The sequence below is a fragment of the Plasmodium vinckei genome (genome assembly GCF_900681995.1).
Source record: "Plasmodium vinckei vinckei genome assembly, chromosome: PVVCY_11".
Lineage (NCBI taxonomy): Eukaryota > Apicomplexa > Aconoidasida > Haemosporida > Plasmodiidae > Plasmodium > Plasmodium vinckei.
The window spans coordinates 1,038,732-1,057,018 of NC_051303.1; the positions used below are offsets into that span (position 1 = coordinate 1,038,732).

The 18,287-nt window shown below is 23.7% G+C and overlaps 1 protein-coding gene across 1 annotated transcript; it reads left to right on the forward strand.

Annotated features, from left to right (window-relative positions):
- Nucleotides 1-259: 259 nt before the first annotated feature.
- Nucleotides 260-18,080, forward strand: PVVCY_1102960 (SET domain protein, putative; the record flags this gene model as incomplete). The annotated part of the gene is made up of 6 exons (XM_008626081.1): nt 260-16,872; nt 17,002-17,119; nt 17,264-17,425; nt 17,536-17,706; nt 17,805-17,912; nt 18,006-18,080. The coding sequence occupies 6 exons, from the start codon at nt 260-262 to the stop codon at nt 18,078-18,080; spliced, it is 17,247 nt and encodes a 5,748-aa protein (XP_008624303.1).
- Between the last annotated feature and the right edge of the window lie 207 nt (nt 18,081-18,287).

An 18,287-nucleotide genomic window follows, 5' to 3' on the forward strand; every position in this document is an offset into this window, starting at 1 on the left:
ATGTTTAAGAATAACCAGTTTATAAAAGGGTACTAAATATCCATCATATACATGTATAATATGTATCTCTTTGTTTTATTTGCCATACAATATACATATTATATATATATTTAAATCCGATTTTTTTTAATTAACATTCAAGATGCTATTAAGAAATTACAAATAAATACATAAGAAGAAGAAAAAAAAGAGCGTTGAAAAGGAAGACTGATAAAAAAGTGCGAACGAGAATATATGAAAAAATATAATAAAAAATAGTATGAATGAAAATATAAAAAAGGAAGGAATGAAAAAGGTGGAAAAATATAATGAAAATCCTTACAACAGTGAAGCACAAGAAGAACGTAATTTCAATAATAATCACGAAAACATAAAAAAAAATAATACTGATGATATAAAAGACAAGAAAGAGAACATTGTACATAAACCAATAAATAACTTAAATAATGATGCTACACCATCAGAATTAATAAATAGTGAAAATGTGTATACTATTGAAAGCGATCAAAATAATAATCACAAGACATATTATAGTATAAAAATGAATATACGTAATTTTTTTAATTTGAATAACAAAAGTAATGTAAATGACGATAAGGAAGTTAATGAAATTACAAATAAAAATGTAAAGCCTATATTACACGATAATGCAAAAAATGATAGCACGTTCGCTATATCTTTTGTAAAAAATGGTAATAGCTTTACTAAAAATGTAAATGAAACAGAGAATGGGGGTAAAAAAAAAAGAAAGAAAAAAAGAAGAAAACCCCTAGACAGTTATTCAGACGATTATACTAATTTAAAAAAAAAGAAAAAAAGTATTTTTTATAAAAGCTTATTTAAAAAAAAGTGTAAACCATATATGAATAACTTAAAAAAAAATAGTTTATATAGTTTCCATTCTTTACAAAATGGAAATTGCAATAAATTTTTGGGAAATAACAAATTGCAAAATGTGCCCATTGATAATTTCGATAAAAATGACAATAATTTTTTTAATTTTAATGATAATAAAACAAAAGAGAATGCTTTTGAATATGATATAAACTGTGAAAGAAATTTTTATTCTGATACTTGTATAATTTCTTTGTTAAAAAAGAAAAAAAAAAAAAAAAAAATATACAACATATTACATTACAATGAACATTTTCGAGAAAATCAATACAAAACTAAAAATAAAGAATCACTAAAAAAAACATCAATATTTTATGGGTTATTTTTTAATAAATATAAAAACTGTAAATTAAATGATATTAATAAAAATATTAAAGCGTTATATTATGCTTACAATAAATGGAGCAAGACACACAAATATTTACAATGTGAAAATTATAATTTAACATTAAGAAACATTCAAAAAAGGCAAAGGCTTTATTTTTATCATAAAGAAAACATGCTTAGTATGTTTAATTGCTTTATAAAGAAAAACTGTAAGAGTGTAAAAAGAAATAAAACTTTGAAGAAAAGACGATGTGGAATTAGGAAAGAAGGTTTTAAAGAAATGAAGAGCCTAATAAGGGGCCGTAGTTACAAATCGAATAAATCTGAAAAAACGGAAAAAAATAATAAATCAAATAAAATGAATAATCCTAATGCATCAAAAGAAAGCATTGATAATACATCTAACAATTTAGTAAATGATGACATAAAAATGAAAAGAAAGCCTGATGAAGAAAATAAATCGAACGAAATAAACGACAATATTAACAATAAGGTAAAAAATGATATACAGACAGAAGAAGCAAATAAAGAATTGAGAATACCAGGGAAATCATTTGTAAAATACAATCAGCATGTATATGAAAAATACTACAATGATATATTTTTAAGGATTGGTAAAATAATAACAAATAAAAAAAAAATATATTTTTTAACATATAAAATTATAAAAGAATCTTATTTTCGTATATTAATATTAAATAATGAAAAATTAGAGAGAAATATTTTACAAGTCGTAGCTATACAAGATGTTACATTGTCTGATAAAAATGTAAGAATATATAGTGATCCATTTTATATAAGAAATAATGGAAATCTTTATGGTGTTAAATTTTTAAAATTTTTCGCGCTAAAATACTTTAAAAAAAAAAAAAATATAGAGGATATCATATTTTCAGATGCAGAAATAGGTGATAAAAATGCAAATAAAACAAACATAGAAAATGAAACCAATAATTCAAAAATTGTTAAGTCAGAAAAAGAAAAAAAAGATAATGAAGAAACCATTTTGAGTAAAAGTGGTACAGATACAGAAGATAATAATGCTAATACCACCAATTGTAATAGTGATGAAAATGAGGAAAAGGAAAATAAGACATATATCAATTTAAATACAGCAAAATCCTCTAAAGATAAAAATAACACTAATGTTAACAAATCCAAAGAGGTGAAGAATCAGGAAAAAGACACACCTAAATCTTCTATCTCTAGCAATAGTAACAATAACACCCTTAATTATGATTCTGATGATAATGAAAAGGGGAAAAAAAATCAATCTTGTAAAAATGAAAAGTGTGCAAATATGACAAATAAAAAAGGAAGAAACACAAATAGTAAAGTAAAAAATGAAAAAGTCAGTAATACAAAAAATCAGGTGAATAATAATGATAAAAATACCAAAAAAGCGAATACCAAAAATACAAAAAATAATAATAAAGATTCTAAAATTAAAAAGAATCCAAATGAAATAAACAAAAATATTAGTAAAAATAAAACATATAAAAAAACAAATAATTCCAAAGCAAGATATACTAAAAGTATAAGTAAAGAAGATGAAGAATGTAAATACAGTGGTGTTATATATAATAATAAAAGAAAATATTATTTTAATATTACCAAGATTAGTGATATAATTAATATGGTAAAGGGATCCGAGGATAGAACAAAATTTTATTTAGATACTTCTAGCAATAATATGAAAAAAAAATTAAAGTTGTTTAAAAAAGTAGAAAAAACATTGTTTTTGGAAAATTTAAATATTGACGGTGAAGAGATATTATTTAGGCGCCCTAAATTTTTTAACTGCATAATTGAAGAGGTCTTTGAAAATTATAATATATTATACGAAACAGAGAATGGCAATTTTAACATGTTTGAAAATAAATACGATCGCTTAAAAAAAAATGTGGTAAGTAAACCCGAGAATGATTTATCGAATAAATACATTGAATTAAAAGATGAAGAAAGAGGTTTTAGGTACATAGGTTATCGTGTTAGTTTTGAACTAAAAACAGATAACAAAAAAAAAAGTACCCTAAAAACCGGTATTATAAAATATTATTCGCCAAAATATAAACAATTCTTTATACACCATATAGAAAATATAAAATTTAATTTATCAGTTGATTCTCCCAAAAGTATAAACAGAGATGTAAGTAATACAAGAAATTATTCTAGAGCATCATCTTTTTCATATAATACTATCGCCAAGGATATAAATCACAGTGATTATAATACGGAAAATAATTTGAGCAATGCAAACATAACTGATATAAATTATGGTGACCCTCAAGGATGTTTGAATGTAAACGGAAACAAAACCGATATTCTAGAAAAATATAGTAGTGAGAATAAATCTCCAAAGTATAATATTAAAATGCAAGACGAAGTTGAGAAAAAAAAACCTGATTTTATTTTTTCAGATGTTAAAGGGTGGTATTCGCCACATTTTTATAATATAAAAGTATTAATGTCCTTAAAAGAATATAACAGGTTTGATATATTAGATAAAAAAAAAGAAACACATGATCTTAGCATTTTAAATAATCTTGCTAAATGTTTTTTATGTAAAAATAATATCCTTTTCATTAAAGGGCATGATCATTACACTAGCACTTTACCTACTACCATATATGATTTGAGTAGTGAAGCAGAAAAAAAAGAAATCGATGAAACTAATACTATAAATCTGCATTGGGGTGTAAAATGTTATATGTGTTCTAAAACATTTCATGCAGAATGCTTAGGAGATGAAGTTATAATTGCAAAAAGTTATGATAAAAATGTTTTAATGAAAGAATATAAAAAATATATTTATAAAAATAGCCTTAAAAAAGATAAAAAAAGTACAAAAAAAAGTAAAAGAGCAAAAAGCCCTAATAAAAAGGAGACTAAAAAATCAACTAAGGGCAGTATTAGCGATAATAAAAATGGAAAAGTAAAAATAGAATATTCTAGTAGCAAAAGTAATACTAATAGTAACTCGATTCAGAGTAGTAGAAACCCATCCTTTAATTGCATAAACGATTTATCAAATGAAATTGGAACCCAATTAAAAAAAAATATAACTAGTAAAACACGGGAGAATACCAAGATTCTCAGAAGTAATAGTAACAGTAATAATAATAATAGCGAGGATAATGAAAGTAGTCAAACAAAAAGTGTTGATTTAAATGATGAGAATTTAGATGATGAATATTCGGATGCCGAAAATAATAATCATTTAGAAAAATCGAAAACAAAAAAATCTCGAAAATATTTAAATTATGTTCCGTCAGCCAAATATAGTGACATATATTATAAAAAATATATATGTAAAGAATGCTATCGATGTATATATTGTTGTGAAAGTATATATAATTATAAACAGACGCCCAATGTAGCTAATTATGTTATCTGTAAGTCTTGTAATATGGTAGCTCATGGATCATGCTGTTTTCCCAATGTCCCAGAAATTTATTTATTTAATTGGAAATGTGATGATTGCTTAAAATGTAGCAAATGCGACTATTCAAATTTATGTTTTATAAATTATAATGAATGGGAATTACATTTAGATTGTTGTATAAATTGTTATAAAGAATACGAAAAGAAAAATTTTTGTATTATATGTAATGAAAAATATAAAGTTGATGATAGTAATAAGTGGGTCGAATGCGATGTTTGTAAATTTTGGATTCATTTAAGTTGTGATAAAGATGAAGATAGAAATATAGAAACATTAGCAATAAAACACATTGATTATAAATGCCCTACATGCAGATCAGGATCATTTATTGATAAAATTGAGCGAATATTGTATTTATTTTTTTTATTAGATAAATATAAAAATTTCACTTTTCATGTACCAATAAATTTTTATATATATTGGAGAATTGTCAAAATACCAATGAATTTATATATTATGAAAGAAAAATTATGGGGGAAAAAATATAACACGATATCTGATTTTTTATATGATTTTATCCTTATAGTACACAACGCAAAAACTGTTCATATGCCCAATACATCTATATATAAGAATGCATGTAATTTTGAAAAGAAAGGAAAAGCTATAATTAAAAATATGTTTAATATGTCTAATGAAGAACTGAATAAATATATTGATGACTGTCTTGAAAAATATAAAAAAATTATAGCTGATGATATTACTAATAATGAATCATCAAATAATGTATCTAACACTAACATTGACAATAATTTTTCGATAGAAAATAGTAAATTAAATAATAATAGTAATTCTTACAATTTTAATATGAATTATATGCTTTCGAAATATAATGAGAATATGGGCACCCGAAACAATGCTACTATTTCTGATTATACTTACAAGGATAAAAAAAATAACGAATATAACCTTAGTAAGGAGAATATTAATTTAGTGAATATAAATAAAGATTCATATATTCATCAAGAAAATTATAATGATATAGGGCAATATAGAAGTACTACTATTAACAGTAATGACAATTTAGGTGTAGAAAAATATAGAGAAAATACAAAAAACAGTGGTGATCGAACACGATATTTTCAAGAGGGTTATGATATAAAAAATTCAGAAAATAATTATAACAGATTTGAAAGACAAAATGGAACTGATAAATACAACTATAGAAACATGAGTGATAATTATCATTATTCTGAAAGTAATATGCTTATGAATAATTTTCAAACATGTAATGCTTATGAGACAAATAAAGATAATATACAATTAGAAAGAAATATTATTTCCAAATTTGAAACGTCACAGTTTGATAAATTGGAAAACAAAGATGACACTTCTTATATTAATAATAATTCTAATCAAGCTAATATAAATAATAATCCTTACAAAAAAAGAAAACGCGAAATTATTGAAAAAGATATTATGAATTATGATTTACATGAACTTTTTAATTTAAAAAAAAATTCATTTTTTTTCCAATCAAACAAGGACATGCTTATTTCAGATAAAAACGATATAATACAATACAGCATAATTAATATTAATACTAACAGTAAAATTTACTTTAATACATCATACAATAAATATGATGATTTTGACACTTGTAAAATACTAAAGATCCATTTTTTGAAAAAATATTGTAAGACACTGGAAACTGGCAATTGTGAAAATTCATGTTCAGAGGCCATACTTACAGATAAACCCCAATTAGAAAATACAACAGACGAAATTAATAATAACGATTATCTAAATAAGTCTGCGCCTATTGTTGACGATTTAGCTACTAAAACTGTATCGAATGATGATTCACAAAATAGTGAGCAAGTTGCATTTAACGAAGCAGTGGTAGGCGTAGATATAAATAAAAATAAAATGACAAACGATGATATTTTATATAATCATGATAAAAATAAACTATTCATAGACTCTGACATTTTTATGATTGATATTATGAAGGAAAAAATAAAAATTAATGATGTTACAAGGGAAAAGAAAAGAATACTAAGCCCTATAAATGACACATTAAAATTTTTAAAATGCATTCAAATTATATTTTTTGACACCTTTGATACCGATGAACGCGATAAAATTGTATATCCATTGAATGCAAGCATTTATCAAAGTTATAAAAAATCAAAACGTGATATGGCATACATTAATGATACAACATATTCTGGAAAGGAATATGAGGAAATAGATCAAAATAATAAAAATGATAATTTATTTGGTACAAATAAAGAAATATCGATAGATCGTATTATATCTTCTGTTTGTAAATCTGAAATAATAAAAAGTTGTGATAATAAATTTGAAAGAAATAAAAATTACACACATGCAAATAACGAACAAAGTAATACTATTAAATATATCGAGGGCCAAGGTGATAATTTTCTAAAAAATAAAGCTCAAAATATAAAGAAAAAAGTTGAAAAAATAAAAATTCTGAAAAACGATATATTAAAAGAATATTGCTTTATATGTGGATGCGTTGAATATAAATATCCGCTTTTATATTGTTCATCATGCGGCTGCTCAATTCATTATTCGTGTGCAAATGTATCACAACCATTTTTATTTAAATTAAATTGCTATTTTGAACATAAAAAAGATATAAATAACATTTTTAATGTTATAAGTAGAAATTTCAAGTGCTATAATTGCATTAAGTGTGATGGTTGTGGCGATAAATTTGATGACGAAATTAAAAGAAGCTTTTACTCAAATACAAGAGATAAAAATTCACACAATTTAAGTCAATTTGAAAAGGGAGTATACAATCATTTATATAATTTACAGATGGAAGTATTTTCTACAAAAATAAAAAAAAGCAGTAGTAATAGTACCCAAAATATTAACAATAATACAAAAAATATTATGATAAAAAATGAAAACAATCTAGAGCATGCTGAAACAGATGCAAGCATTAGTCTAGTAAATGTAAATAATTACGATGATAATAATGCGTCGGTTGCAAAGTATGCAGATAATTTTTTTGTAAATTCAAGTGCATGTGAAAATACACCCCTTACAGATGCTGTTTGCGTGTTTGATAAGCATAATTTTGCAGACAAAATTGAAAAGAATGAAACGGATAATAATGTAATTCCTACTAATGTTAATAAAAACAATAAAAAAAATTATGCCATTAGTAATAATTTCGAGAATAATTGTGATAAAAATATTTCTATTAATGAAAACTTATATACAAACAATATGAACAATAAAAGTTGTGAAATATTGGATACAGAAAAGTCAATGGGGAACGAAATAAATAATAGTTTAAGCAAAAAAGCCGAAAAAGAAAAATTCGATACTTCAAAAAAAGGTATGATAAATATACTAAATATACATGAGCAAACATCGAAAGTAATAAAATGTTTTTGTTGTGGTAAATCATCACATAATCATTGTTTTTATCGTATGGACAAAGATCCCAATAATATAAACCCAATAATTCACAAAAAAAATTATAGAGGTTATATAAAAAAATATAATAGAAAGGGTTCTAATAAAAAAGTAGGTGATAATTACTACGGAAATAATGGAATAAATTATAAAAATTTTAATAGTGATATCAGCCCAATTAAATGTTACGACAATTCACCATACGTAGATAATAATAGCCCTATATATTTTATAAAAGATGAAAGTATATCGAAATACAATTTGAAAAATAATGACATACTAATAAATAATAATTTTGAACACGCTTATATTTTAAAAAATATGAACAATACAAATAATATAATTTTAAAAAATATACAAGAACATGGCATAAACGCCCATACTGCTGCTGGTAATATATATGGTAGAGGATGTAATAATAATATATATGTATACATGAATAATCCAAGTTATATAAATAGTATATATCATAATAATACACATTGCAATGCAAATAACATTTGTAATGATAATAATATAATTATTAAAAAAGGTTATGAACAATTTAATGATATAAATATTACCGATCTTGCTTTAAGAAAAAACTATATACAAACACACGATATATATAGTTACCTTGTTCCTTCTAATGAAGTATTGTACGATTCATTTAAAATTTGTTTAAACGATGTTAATCATGGTGCAATTGTTACTATAAATGATAGAATATTTAACAAGGCGGTTTTAAATAAAATATATGAGGTTATTGATAATAATAAAAATGTCTCGATAAACGATTTATCACACTTATTTAACGTAACTGAATTCAAGCTAAACTTTGCTCTTTGTGAAATTTTAAATGGTTTAATTGTTTATCTCAATAATAAATTGAATGAATATAATTTATTAACGTATTCAAACAATATAGAGGAAAAGGAAAAAATGGATGATCATACAAATAATAAGAACAAAAATATAAGCATATTCGATATCAATTTTATTTCTACTGATCAAGACAAAATTAATGTTAATGAAAATATTTTTAAAATTAAATCATTGATTTCATACATTTTTTCGAATGATGAAAGTATTAAAAAAATATTTAACCAAAATTTTATGATAATGGGGGCTTCAAATTATGTTAGTAATAATACATTTGGAAAAACTAGCAGCAATAATTTTAACCAAAATAATAACAATATAAATATCGAGGAAAGCAATAAATATTCATTGCCAATATATAATGGCACATTTATTAAAAATTCACCATGTTTAGTTGCAAATGGATCCAATTCTGAACACCTTGAATATATTTTAAAACAAAAAGGTATTAATTGGGTAGGCAATGCTTCGAATATGAATAATACGAATAATATGGAAATGCTTATTAATAACAATTTAAACAATATGGTAATTATTAGTAGTGGTAATAACATAAATAATGCGAATGGTTTTGATGAAGAAAATAAACAGAACATAGATAATTCATATAGCAGTATAAACAGAAATTGGATTAACGAGACCGATAATGCTAACAATAGTATTTTACAAAATATGATAAATAATATAGGAGAGCATAACCAAATCATGAGCCCCAATAATCCCAATAATGTAAATATGTTGAATAATATGATTACAAATAAAGTTGAAAATATAGCTATTAATGATACCATAAGCAATGCCCTAGATGTTAAAAATTCTAAACATTTTGATAGCAAAATATATAGGCACAGTTCTCTCGACATGAATTTGGATTCGCATAAAAATAGCTACTTTTTTTATAAATCCTCAAATAATAATATTATCAGCAATAATAGATGCAATAGTAACAATTATGGCTCTTTAAATTGTAAAACTGCTAGCAGTGTTAATATGCTCAATACATTCAAGACAAATACCGATATTAATAATAATTATATAAATGAGGTAAGCAGCGATTTGTATGATAAAATCAAGAACAAAGAAATTGACCCCAATGAAATTTTTATTCAGAATAATAACCCACATTTAATATTTGTCGATAATCCATATAATAAACTCCAAGATGTAAAAAATTATGATAATCTGGCCTTTCAAAAAAATGCATTATCTATATATGATATAAACAACAAAGAAAACAAAATTGGCTATATATGTAATAATAATTTAATCACCAATGTTGCTTATAATTATTCTAATAATGATGGATCAAATAAAAAAGAGAAAGATCAGATAAAAAACCTTTTAAAAGATAGTATAGCTGGTTTTGATCAAATTACAAGTAGCAATAAAAATATAAAATTCGCATACCTCAGTGAAAACACATTACAATTTGCAAAATTAAAAAGAAGTTGTAGTAATATATACAATATTGATAGTAATGGTTCAAATTATAAATACAATACTGCCAATACTCTTGTCAAACATAATATAAATATTAATAAAAACAGCAGTGATTGCGAAGAGAAGGATATATATAAATATCGAAAAAATTTATCTGATAGCATTTTAAGTAATAGGGAAAAAACAAATATTAATTTTGATAAGTTTAACACTATCAATACACGTGCATTTTTTGATTTAACTTCATTACATGTTGAAAATAAATCAAATGTGAATCAAAATTTGAAGCATGCAATACAAAATATCAAAAATGGTAATAATAATTACATTTATTACAGTAACAATACTAATAAAGGAACATTAAAAAAAAATTGTAAAATAATAGAAATTAAACGCGAGGAAAACATAAATTCTGAGCATTCTAATGAAGTAGTTACCAAACATCAAGATGATATTGCCAATAATAATTTGAATGAAAATTCAGAAATGAAAACCCTCAAAAAACAAAATAATAATGAAAAAAATATGAATAACAATGAGGAGATGCCCATAGAAAACACAATTACACCAGTTAGCACCAATGCAAATGAAAAAGAGAAACACATATCAAGTATATCTGAATGTGACAAAATAACAGATAGTTTAAATATAAAAAAGGGTAAAAAAAAATCCGAAAAGGGGAACGAAATTGTGGAAGAAAAGAATGGAGCGAAGAAAGTAGATAATGAGAATAATGATAAAAATGAAGAGGGAGAAAAAGAAGGAAAGATAGAAAAGGGGAAAAAAGGTGAACGAACTGTACGAGAGAAAAAAAAGAAACAAACAAAAAGAGGAAAAGGTGAAGAAAAAGAAAAAACTAATGATGATAATGAAGAAGGTGAAGAAATACAATCAAAAAAAAATAAAACAACCAAATCAAAAGGAACACGTATTAAAGTAAAAAAAGAAGGAAATAATAATAAAGGAATTCCTAATGAAAATTCGAATGATTTATCTGCACATCAAACAGATACTAAATATATGAACACCAATGCCAACAATATTGGAAATTTTTATAATGCTAATGATACTCATAATAATGATGGCACAATACATTTACCAAAAAAGAGTAAATCTAATTCAAAATCTGTTGATAAAAAGTGTAAATCGGAAAAAAAGAATAAAAATAATGATAATCACAATTTATCTGAAAATAATGATTTCTATCTTTGCTCCGATATTGACGCATCTGGATATTCTCCATATCGTAAAACCCAATCAGCTTCTCCAGTTAAAAAAATAAAAATAAATAAACTAAACAGATTTTTAAAAAAAAATTCGTTTATATTAAAATCAAAGTTTAAGAGAGTTTGCCCTAATTCTTATTTATGTCAAGATTGTGTAATACTATATAAAAGTGAATTATCTTTTGATGCATTCAACGATGAAATACAAAATTTTGAAAAAAATATGCATGGTTCTGATGAAATTGCTAATCTATGTGATGATAAAAAAAATATCAAATTATTAATTGGTGATAATGTTAATAACAAATCACAAAATAGCAATGCAAAAATGACGAATGATGTAATGATAGTATGCAATAATGAGGAAAAAGATAAGCTTATCGAAAATATGAATGAAAATAAATGTGGTAATTTGTGTAAAATGGATAACAATAAACAGCCTTGTCAAAACAGATGCATTAATAATAGCAATAATAATTATTTCACTTTAAATAATAGCAATACATTAGAATGGGATAAGGAAAATACTTATTGGTCAGCCAAAATATCATCTTTTAATAATATATACTACAATATGAATTATTTCAAATCAAATAAAACAGGTCATACAATCATACATGATCTCGAAAAAAACAAAGCAGAACTATACAAATGCTCAGTATGTTGTATTTTATATGAATATAAAGTTAGTGAACGTGTAAAAATTCAAAATGAACAAATTAATTCAAACCTATTGTTTATTTGCAATGTGTGCAACCGAAAATATAATTACATTTTTAAATATATGAAACATTCTGGAAATAAAAACCAATTTATAATTATGAATGACGAACGAAAAAAAAATAATAAAATATATCCCTCTAATAATTGTATTAATACTATTAGTATCAATCGTAACAGTAAATTGAGGAATATGCTGCACGAACTAGTGTATTTTATAATTAATATGTGTTATGAGCATATATATGAAAAGAAAATATTTTTAAAAAACATTTTTAATTTATTAGATAAAATATTCAAAGGAAAAAATATAAAGGTGCTTAGTTTGCTGCATTTTTCTCATACCTATTTTGTATATGACGAGTTTTATTTGTTTTTTCAAGAAAAGCTAAAAAAATCCATGTTCTTAAAAAGAAAAAAAAACACATATTTAAAAAAAATATTCTCTGCTTTATCCAGATCTTCTTTTGTTAATATTATGGAATGTGTGTTACAACAATTTTATAATCATATTTACAATGAAGTTGGTTACATCCAAACTGGGCAGAATAAGCATTCCGATTATTTATATATTCTACCAAAAAGAATGATATTTTTATATTGCACACAATCAAATAATAAATTTGAGCAAGTTGTTAATTATTCAATTTATATTTTATACTTGTATTATGTTCGTGTATGTTACTGCAAGAGATTTTTATTCAGAAATATTGAAAATCGACTAAATATCAAAAGAACAAATAAAAGGCATAAAAAGAGTGAAACTATTCAGACAAAAAAAAAAAAAATAGGAAAAGGAAGTAAACAGTTTAAAGCATCCCTTTTAAAAGGAGACAAATCTGATAGTTTTTACAATTTAATGTACAATTTTAATTATAAGATGGTTACTAAACCACCAAACAGTTTTAATAAAATTACAGAAAATATGAATGACGATAAAAGGGATCCGATTGGAGAAGAAAATTGTGTTTCGACATGTTCTTATAAACCGATTGAGGATGTAAACAATAGTATAGATAATGTAGGAAATATTGAGAAAGAGAGTAATATTACTAACAACCATAATGAAAGAAATAACAAAATTGCCCAAATGGTAGCAAAATATGATGAAGAGTGTGAGCAATTCATTCAAAATTATTATGAAAAAATAAAATCAATGATGAAAAATAAAATAAATTTATATGTAAAAATTATGCTAAATAAATATATTAAAGAAGGTATAAATATTTTAAAGGGCAGAAAAATGAAAAATGACACAAACAATAGTATTATAAATAATAATAAAGAAAAAAACAATAAACTATGTGATAACAAAATATGTATTTTTTGTAATTATGGAAATTATATTTATAAGGGACAGCTTATTCCATTTTACGATATTTATATGCATAGTGAATGTTTAAAATGGAGTTTAAATTGTACACAATATTATAATTGCAACAAAGACGGTGTATATGAATATAACAAAAATTTAGCAGATGCAAAAAATAATACCAATGATACAACTATTAATAATATTAGCACTACTAACAATGCTACTAATACTACTTCTAATACTGGTAATAATAAAAAAAATACTAAAAAGGAGCAAATGAAAGATAAAAATAATTCGAAAAACTCAACAAGCAATAAAAAAACAAAAAAGAAACCAGCATCCAATTATGTTGATAATTGCAAAAACGATGCAGAAAATTCAAATATAAATAAAAATAATAAAAACACAAATGTATTAGTAAAGAGTGAAAATACACCTTTTATTAAAAACGAAAATATTTCTCATGATACTCATTTCAATTTAATGAATCGTGACGACACTAACTCAGCAATCGAAACAAATAATGCATTACACTGTGAACAGAAGGATGAGGAAAATGTTGAAACAAATATCAAGAAGCGAATTAAAAATATAAAATTAATGGAACGTTTAGAATATATTGAAAATAAACATTCTTTTAATAATTATCAAAATATAATAGAAGTAGATGAAGATGATATTAAAGAAATAATATACGATTCTGTTAATTCGACTTGCTTCTTATGTGGTTATAAAAATGCTAGCATTTATTGTAGTAATGAGAATTGTAGTGTAAAATTTCATTTAAATTGTGCTTTTTATTCAACTATTATTAAAAATTACAATGATAGCATGTTTTTTAACTATAAAAAATTGTTCAATTTGATTAGATTTAATAATGATACAATTTTTTGCAATCTAAATAATTCGCCACATAAAAAAGAAGAAGAAAATTATATATTTGAAAATAATTATAATGATATTTTCCCAATTCATATAATATTCAAAACAAAAAAAATATGGTGTAACCATTGTTGGAATGATAAATCTATTTATGAATCATTTTATTTAAAAAAAGAAAATGCTTCACATTTTGCATCTTCAAATTGTATGAATGACCCAACGTGTTATGAGCAAAATCAAATAATAGCTGATAGCACACCTTCTAAAAATGTTGAGATTAATAATTTTTGCAATATAATAAATACTAATCTGAATTATACTCCAAACTTAGAAAGTACTGTTGAAAAAAAGGAAATGATTCAAGAAAATTCTATTACATGTGTGAAACCAGAAAATGATATGGAAAATAAAAAACTTATATCATATACTAATGATAAAAAAGCTACTAGCACAGTGTTTCTCGAAATGCTAAAACAACATTTTAATTCTCTTGTTGAGTTTTACTTCGAAAATGGATCATACTACGTTATGGATACAATTTTACACAGCATAAATGAAAATATAAAAATTCGATATAAATCGAAATCATTAATGGTGTTACAAGAAATTTTTAATAAAAATAGTAAAATAGAAAAAAAAATGAAAGAATTAGAAAATGTTATAAATAAATATGCAAACAAAAAAAATGATGAAAATTATATTGATGATAAGTATAATCTTATTATTCAAGAAAGCACAAAAAATAATAGTAGCAATCATAACGATATATCAAACGAGCGACAAGAGACAAAAAATGCAAAAAAGATAAATCAAAACGAAGGAACAATTAATAATACAATTGTCGATATACAAAAAATTATTGATAATAGCAATGTGAGCAATATTTTAAAGTCATATTTTATACTTAAAAATTTTTTCTGTATAGGAAATTTTACAACATTAAAAAATGAAAACTACTTTTTTTCAAAAAAAAATGAAAATTCCTTTGCTAAATATTTAATAGGAAATGAACAAACATTAAATCTGTACCTGTCAGATGTGCTTACCACTAATCAAATAAAAATAAGTTCATTTGCCTGTAAAAAAAAATCTAATGAAAATGATATGGCAAATTGTTCCATCAATGAAGATAATAAAACGAACGAGATTAATTCCCCTCAAAATTATTGCATAAAATATGTTGAATATGATAATGAATCAGATGACAATACATCAGCTATTATTGTTAATTGCAATAGCGAAACAGAAGAGCCAAATCAATATATAGATGATATAGATAATAATATTGAAGAAAATATGAAATATAAAAAAAAAAGTATAAATATTTATTTTAAAAATTTAACAGATATGAAAGAAAAAAGGAGGGTTAGCATAACCAAATTACAACAAGTTAGTAGCAATTTTGTTAAGAATAGAGAAAGTGTGGATATTAATAAAATTGTTGAAAGGATAGATGAGGGAAAAAACAAAAGCTATGGAGGAAAAGAAAAATTGAGTATTTTTAAAAAAAGGGGAAAGACGCAAGAGTATATAAATGATAGAAAATGGAGTAATACCAGTAGTAATGCTAGTATTGCCAATATAATGGTAAAGAAAGAGTGCTTTTTAAACTTGGTTACAAATAATAATGATATATACATTAAACAAATAAACGATAAATACTTTTTAAATTATAAATATAATACTGCTACTAATAATTATAATAATTTACCTTTTAATCACTCAAAATGTAATGTTATTAAAATTGGGTGTCACAATATATTAAACATTGGAGAAATAGTAAAATACGAAGGAGAAGAAATAATATACCCATGTGGGTTTTTAAATATGAGAATATTTTTTAATTTACCATCATCAGTTTTATTTCACATATATAAGAATGCTAATATTAATGATTTATGTTTAAAAAATAGTGTATTAGAAAAAATATGTTTACAACTACGAGCTACTTATATATTTTCAATTACCCTCAAAAATAATAATTTATTCTTCTCAATTATTTTATTCCCGTTAATAAATATAAACTATTTTAGTGAAGTCGATGCAAAAAAATTTGTCTTAGCTGAAAGCCACAATATTAATGAATTATACAACCAATTTCTTTCCTACTTTAATTACCAAAACGAAATATATATTACTGAGCAATATAAAAAATTTACAGAGAAATATTCGAAATTATATGAATATATGGCTAAATTTATTTTTAAATCTGCCGAGCACAACAAATCAATTGATGCCCATAGCTTCTTTGGATTAACATTACCATGCGTTATATATCATATTAAATATAAGTTGTTTAAATTTATATGGGCTAATTTAAGCAGTAAAATTAGCACACATGCCAAACGAGAATGCGAACGGTTAGCATAAAAAACAAAAAAAACAAAAATTGTGATACTTTGGATACATATTTCGTATGAATATTCATAATATCGTATTTATATATGTATACTTTGTACATTTTATTTTTCTTTTTATACCTTTTTTAGCGATGAGATAAAAAAAAAAGTAAAAAATTGCAAGAGGGAAGTCAAATATAATGACAATATTCTATGTAAATATTCCAATCTTGAAACGTCAATTTTTAAGGACAGCGAAAAAGAAATGGTAAAATTATAATTTTAAAAAAAAGTTTGTATATAAGTCCGAACAATACGCTTTTATGTATTTCCTATTTCACCAACTCAATGCTTATTCCAAATATGTTCACTCTTTTTATTTGTTTTTTCTTACATTTTTTACGTATTTTAGGAAAAAAATACAAGAAAAATAACAAAATATAAATATAACATAAACAGTGCAATGTCCTACAGATATTTAATGAACATATCATCAAACTCAAGATTGTATGTAAAGAAAAGTAGCATACATGGATACGGATTATATACACGTGAATTCATTAATGAAGGAGAGGTAAAATATTATATATATTTTTTTGTATTGATTGGTGCATATATATACATGTATATATTAATGACCTGTATTTTTATTGAATTTCTTTATATATTTTTTTAAATTTATAGCCCGTTATTGAATATATTGGTGAATATATAAGAAATATAATAAGTGACAAAAGGGAAAAGTATTACGAAAAAATTGAAAGTAGTTGCTATATGTTTAGACTTAATGAAAATATAATTATCGATGCGACCAAATGGGGAAATGTTAGCCGATTTATTAACCACAGCTGCGAGGTAAAAATTATGAACATATTTACTTATTTGTATGTAAACATTCCACTAATATTATTCGATATATTAATTTTTATTTATTTATCCCTCCTTTTTTTTAGCCTAATTGTTTTTGTAAAATAGTTAGCTGTGATCAAAACTTAAAGCACATTGTTATCTTTGCAAAAAAAGATATCTTAGCACATGAGGAAATAACATATGACTACCAAGTAAGGATTACAAAAGTGTGAAATATTAGTGATTATTTTTTATTTGTTTTATTTAATTTTACAACTATATAATTAATTTTTTTTCTTCCACAGTTTGGTGTCGAATCCGAAGGAGAAAAACTAATTTGTTTATGTGGATCGAGCACGTGCCTAGGAAGAATGAACTAATGCAATGATAATCGCCATTATTTTTTTAGTATATATTATCTTGATGTGCTTTTGATGTTATGGCTTCGTATAATATATATACATCCATATTCACATATCTATATGTATTTTTTTTTATTTTGTCAAATTTTTATATTTTTTATTGCAACATATGAACAAGTAAATGAAATACTTCTCATAAATTGTTGTGTAACTTTATGTTTTAAA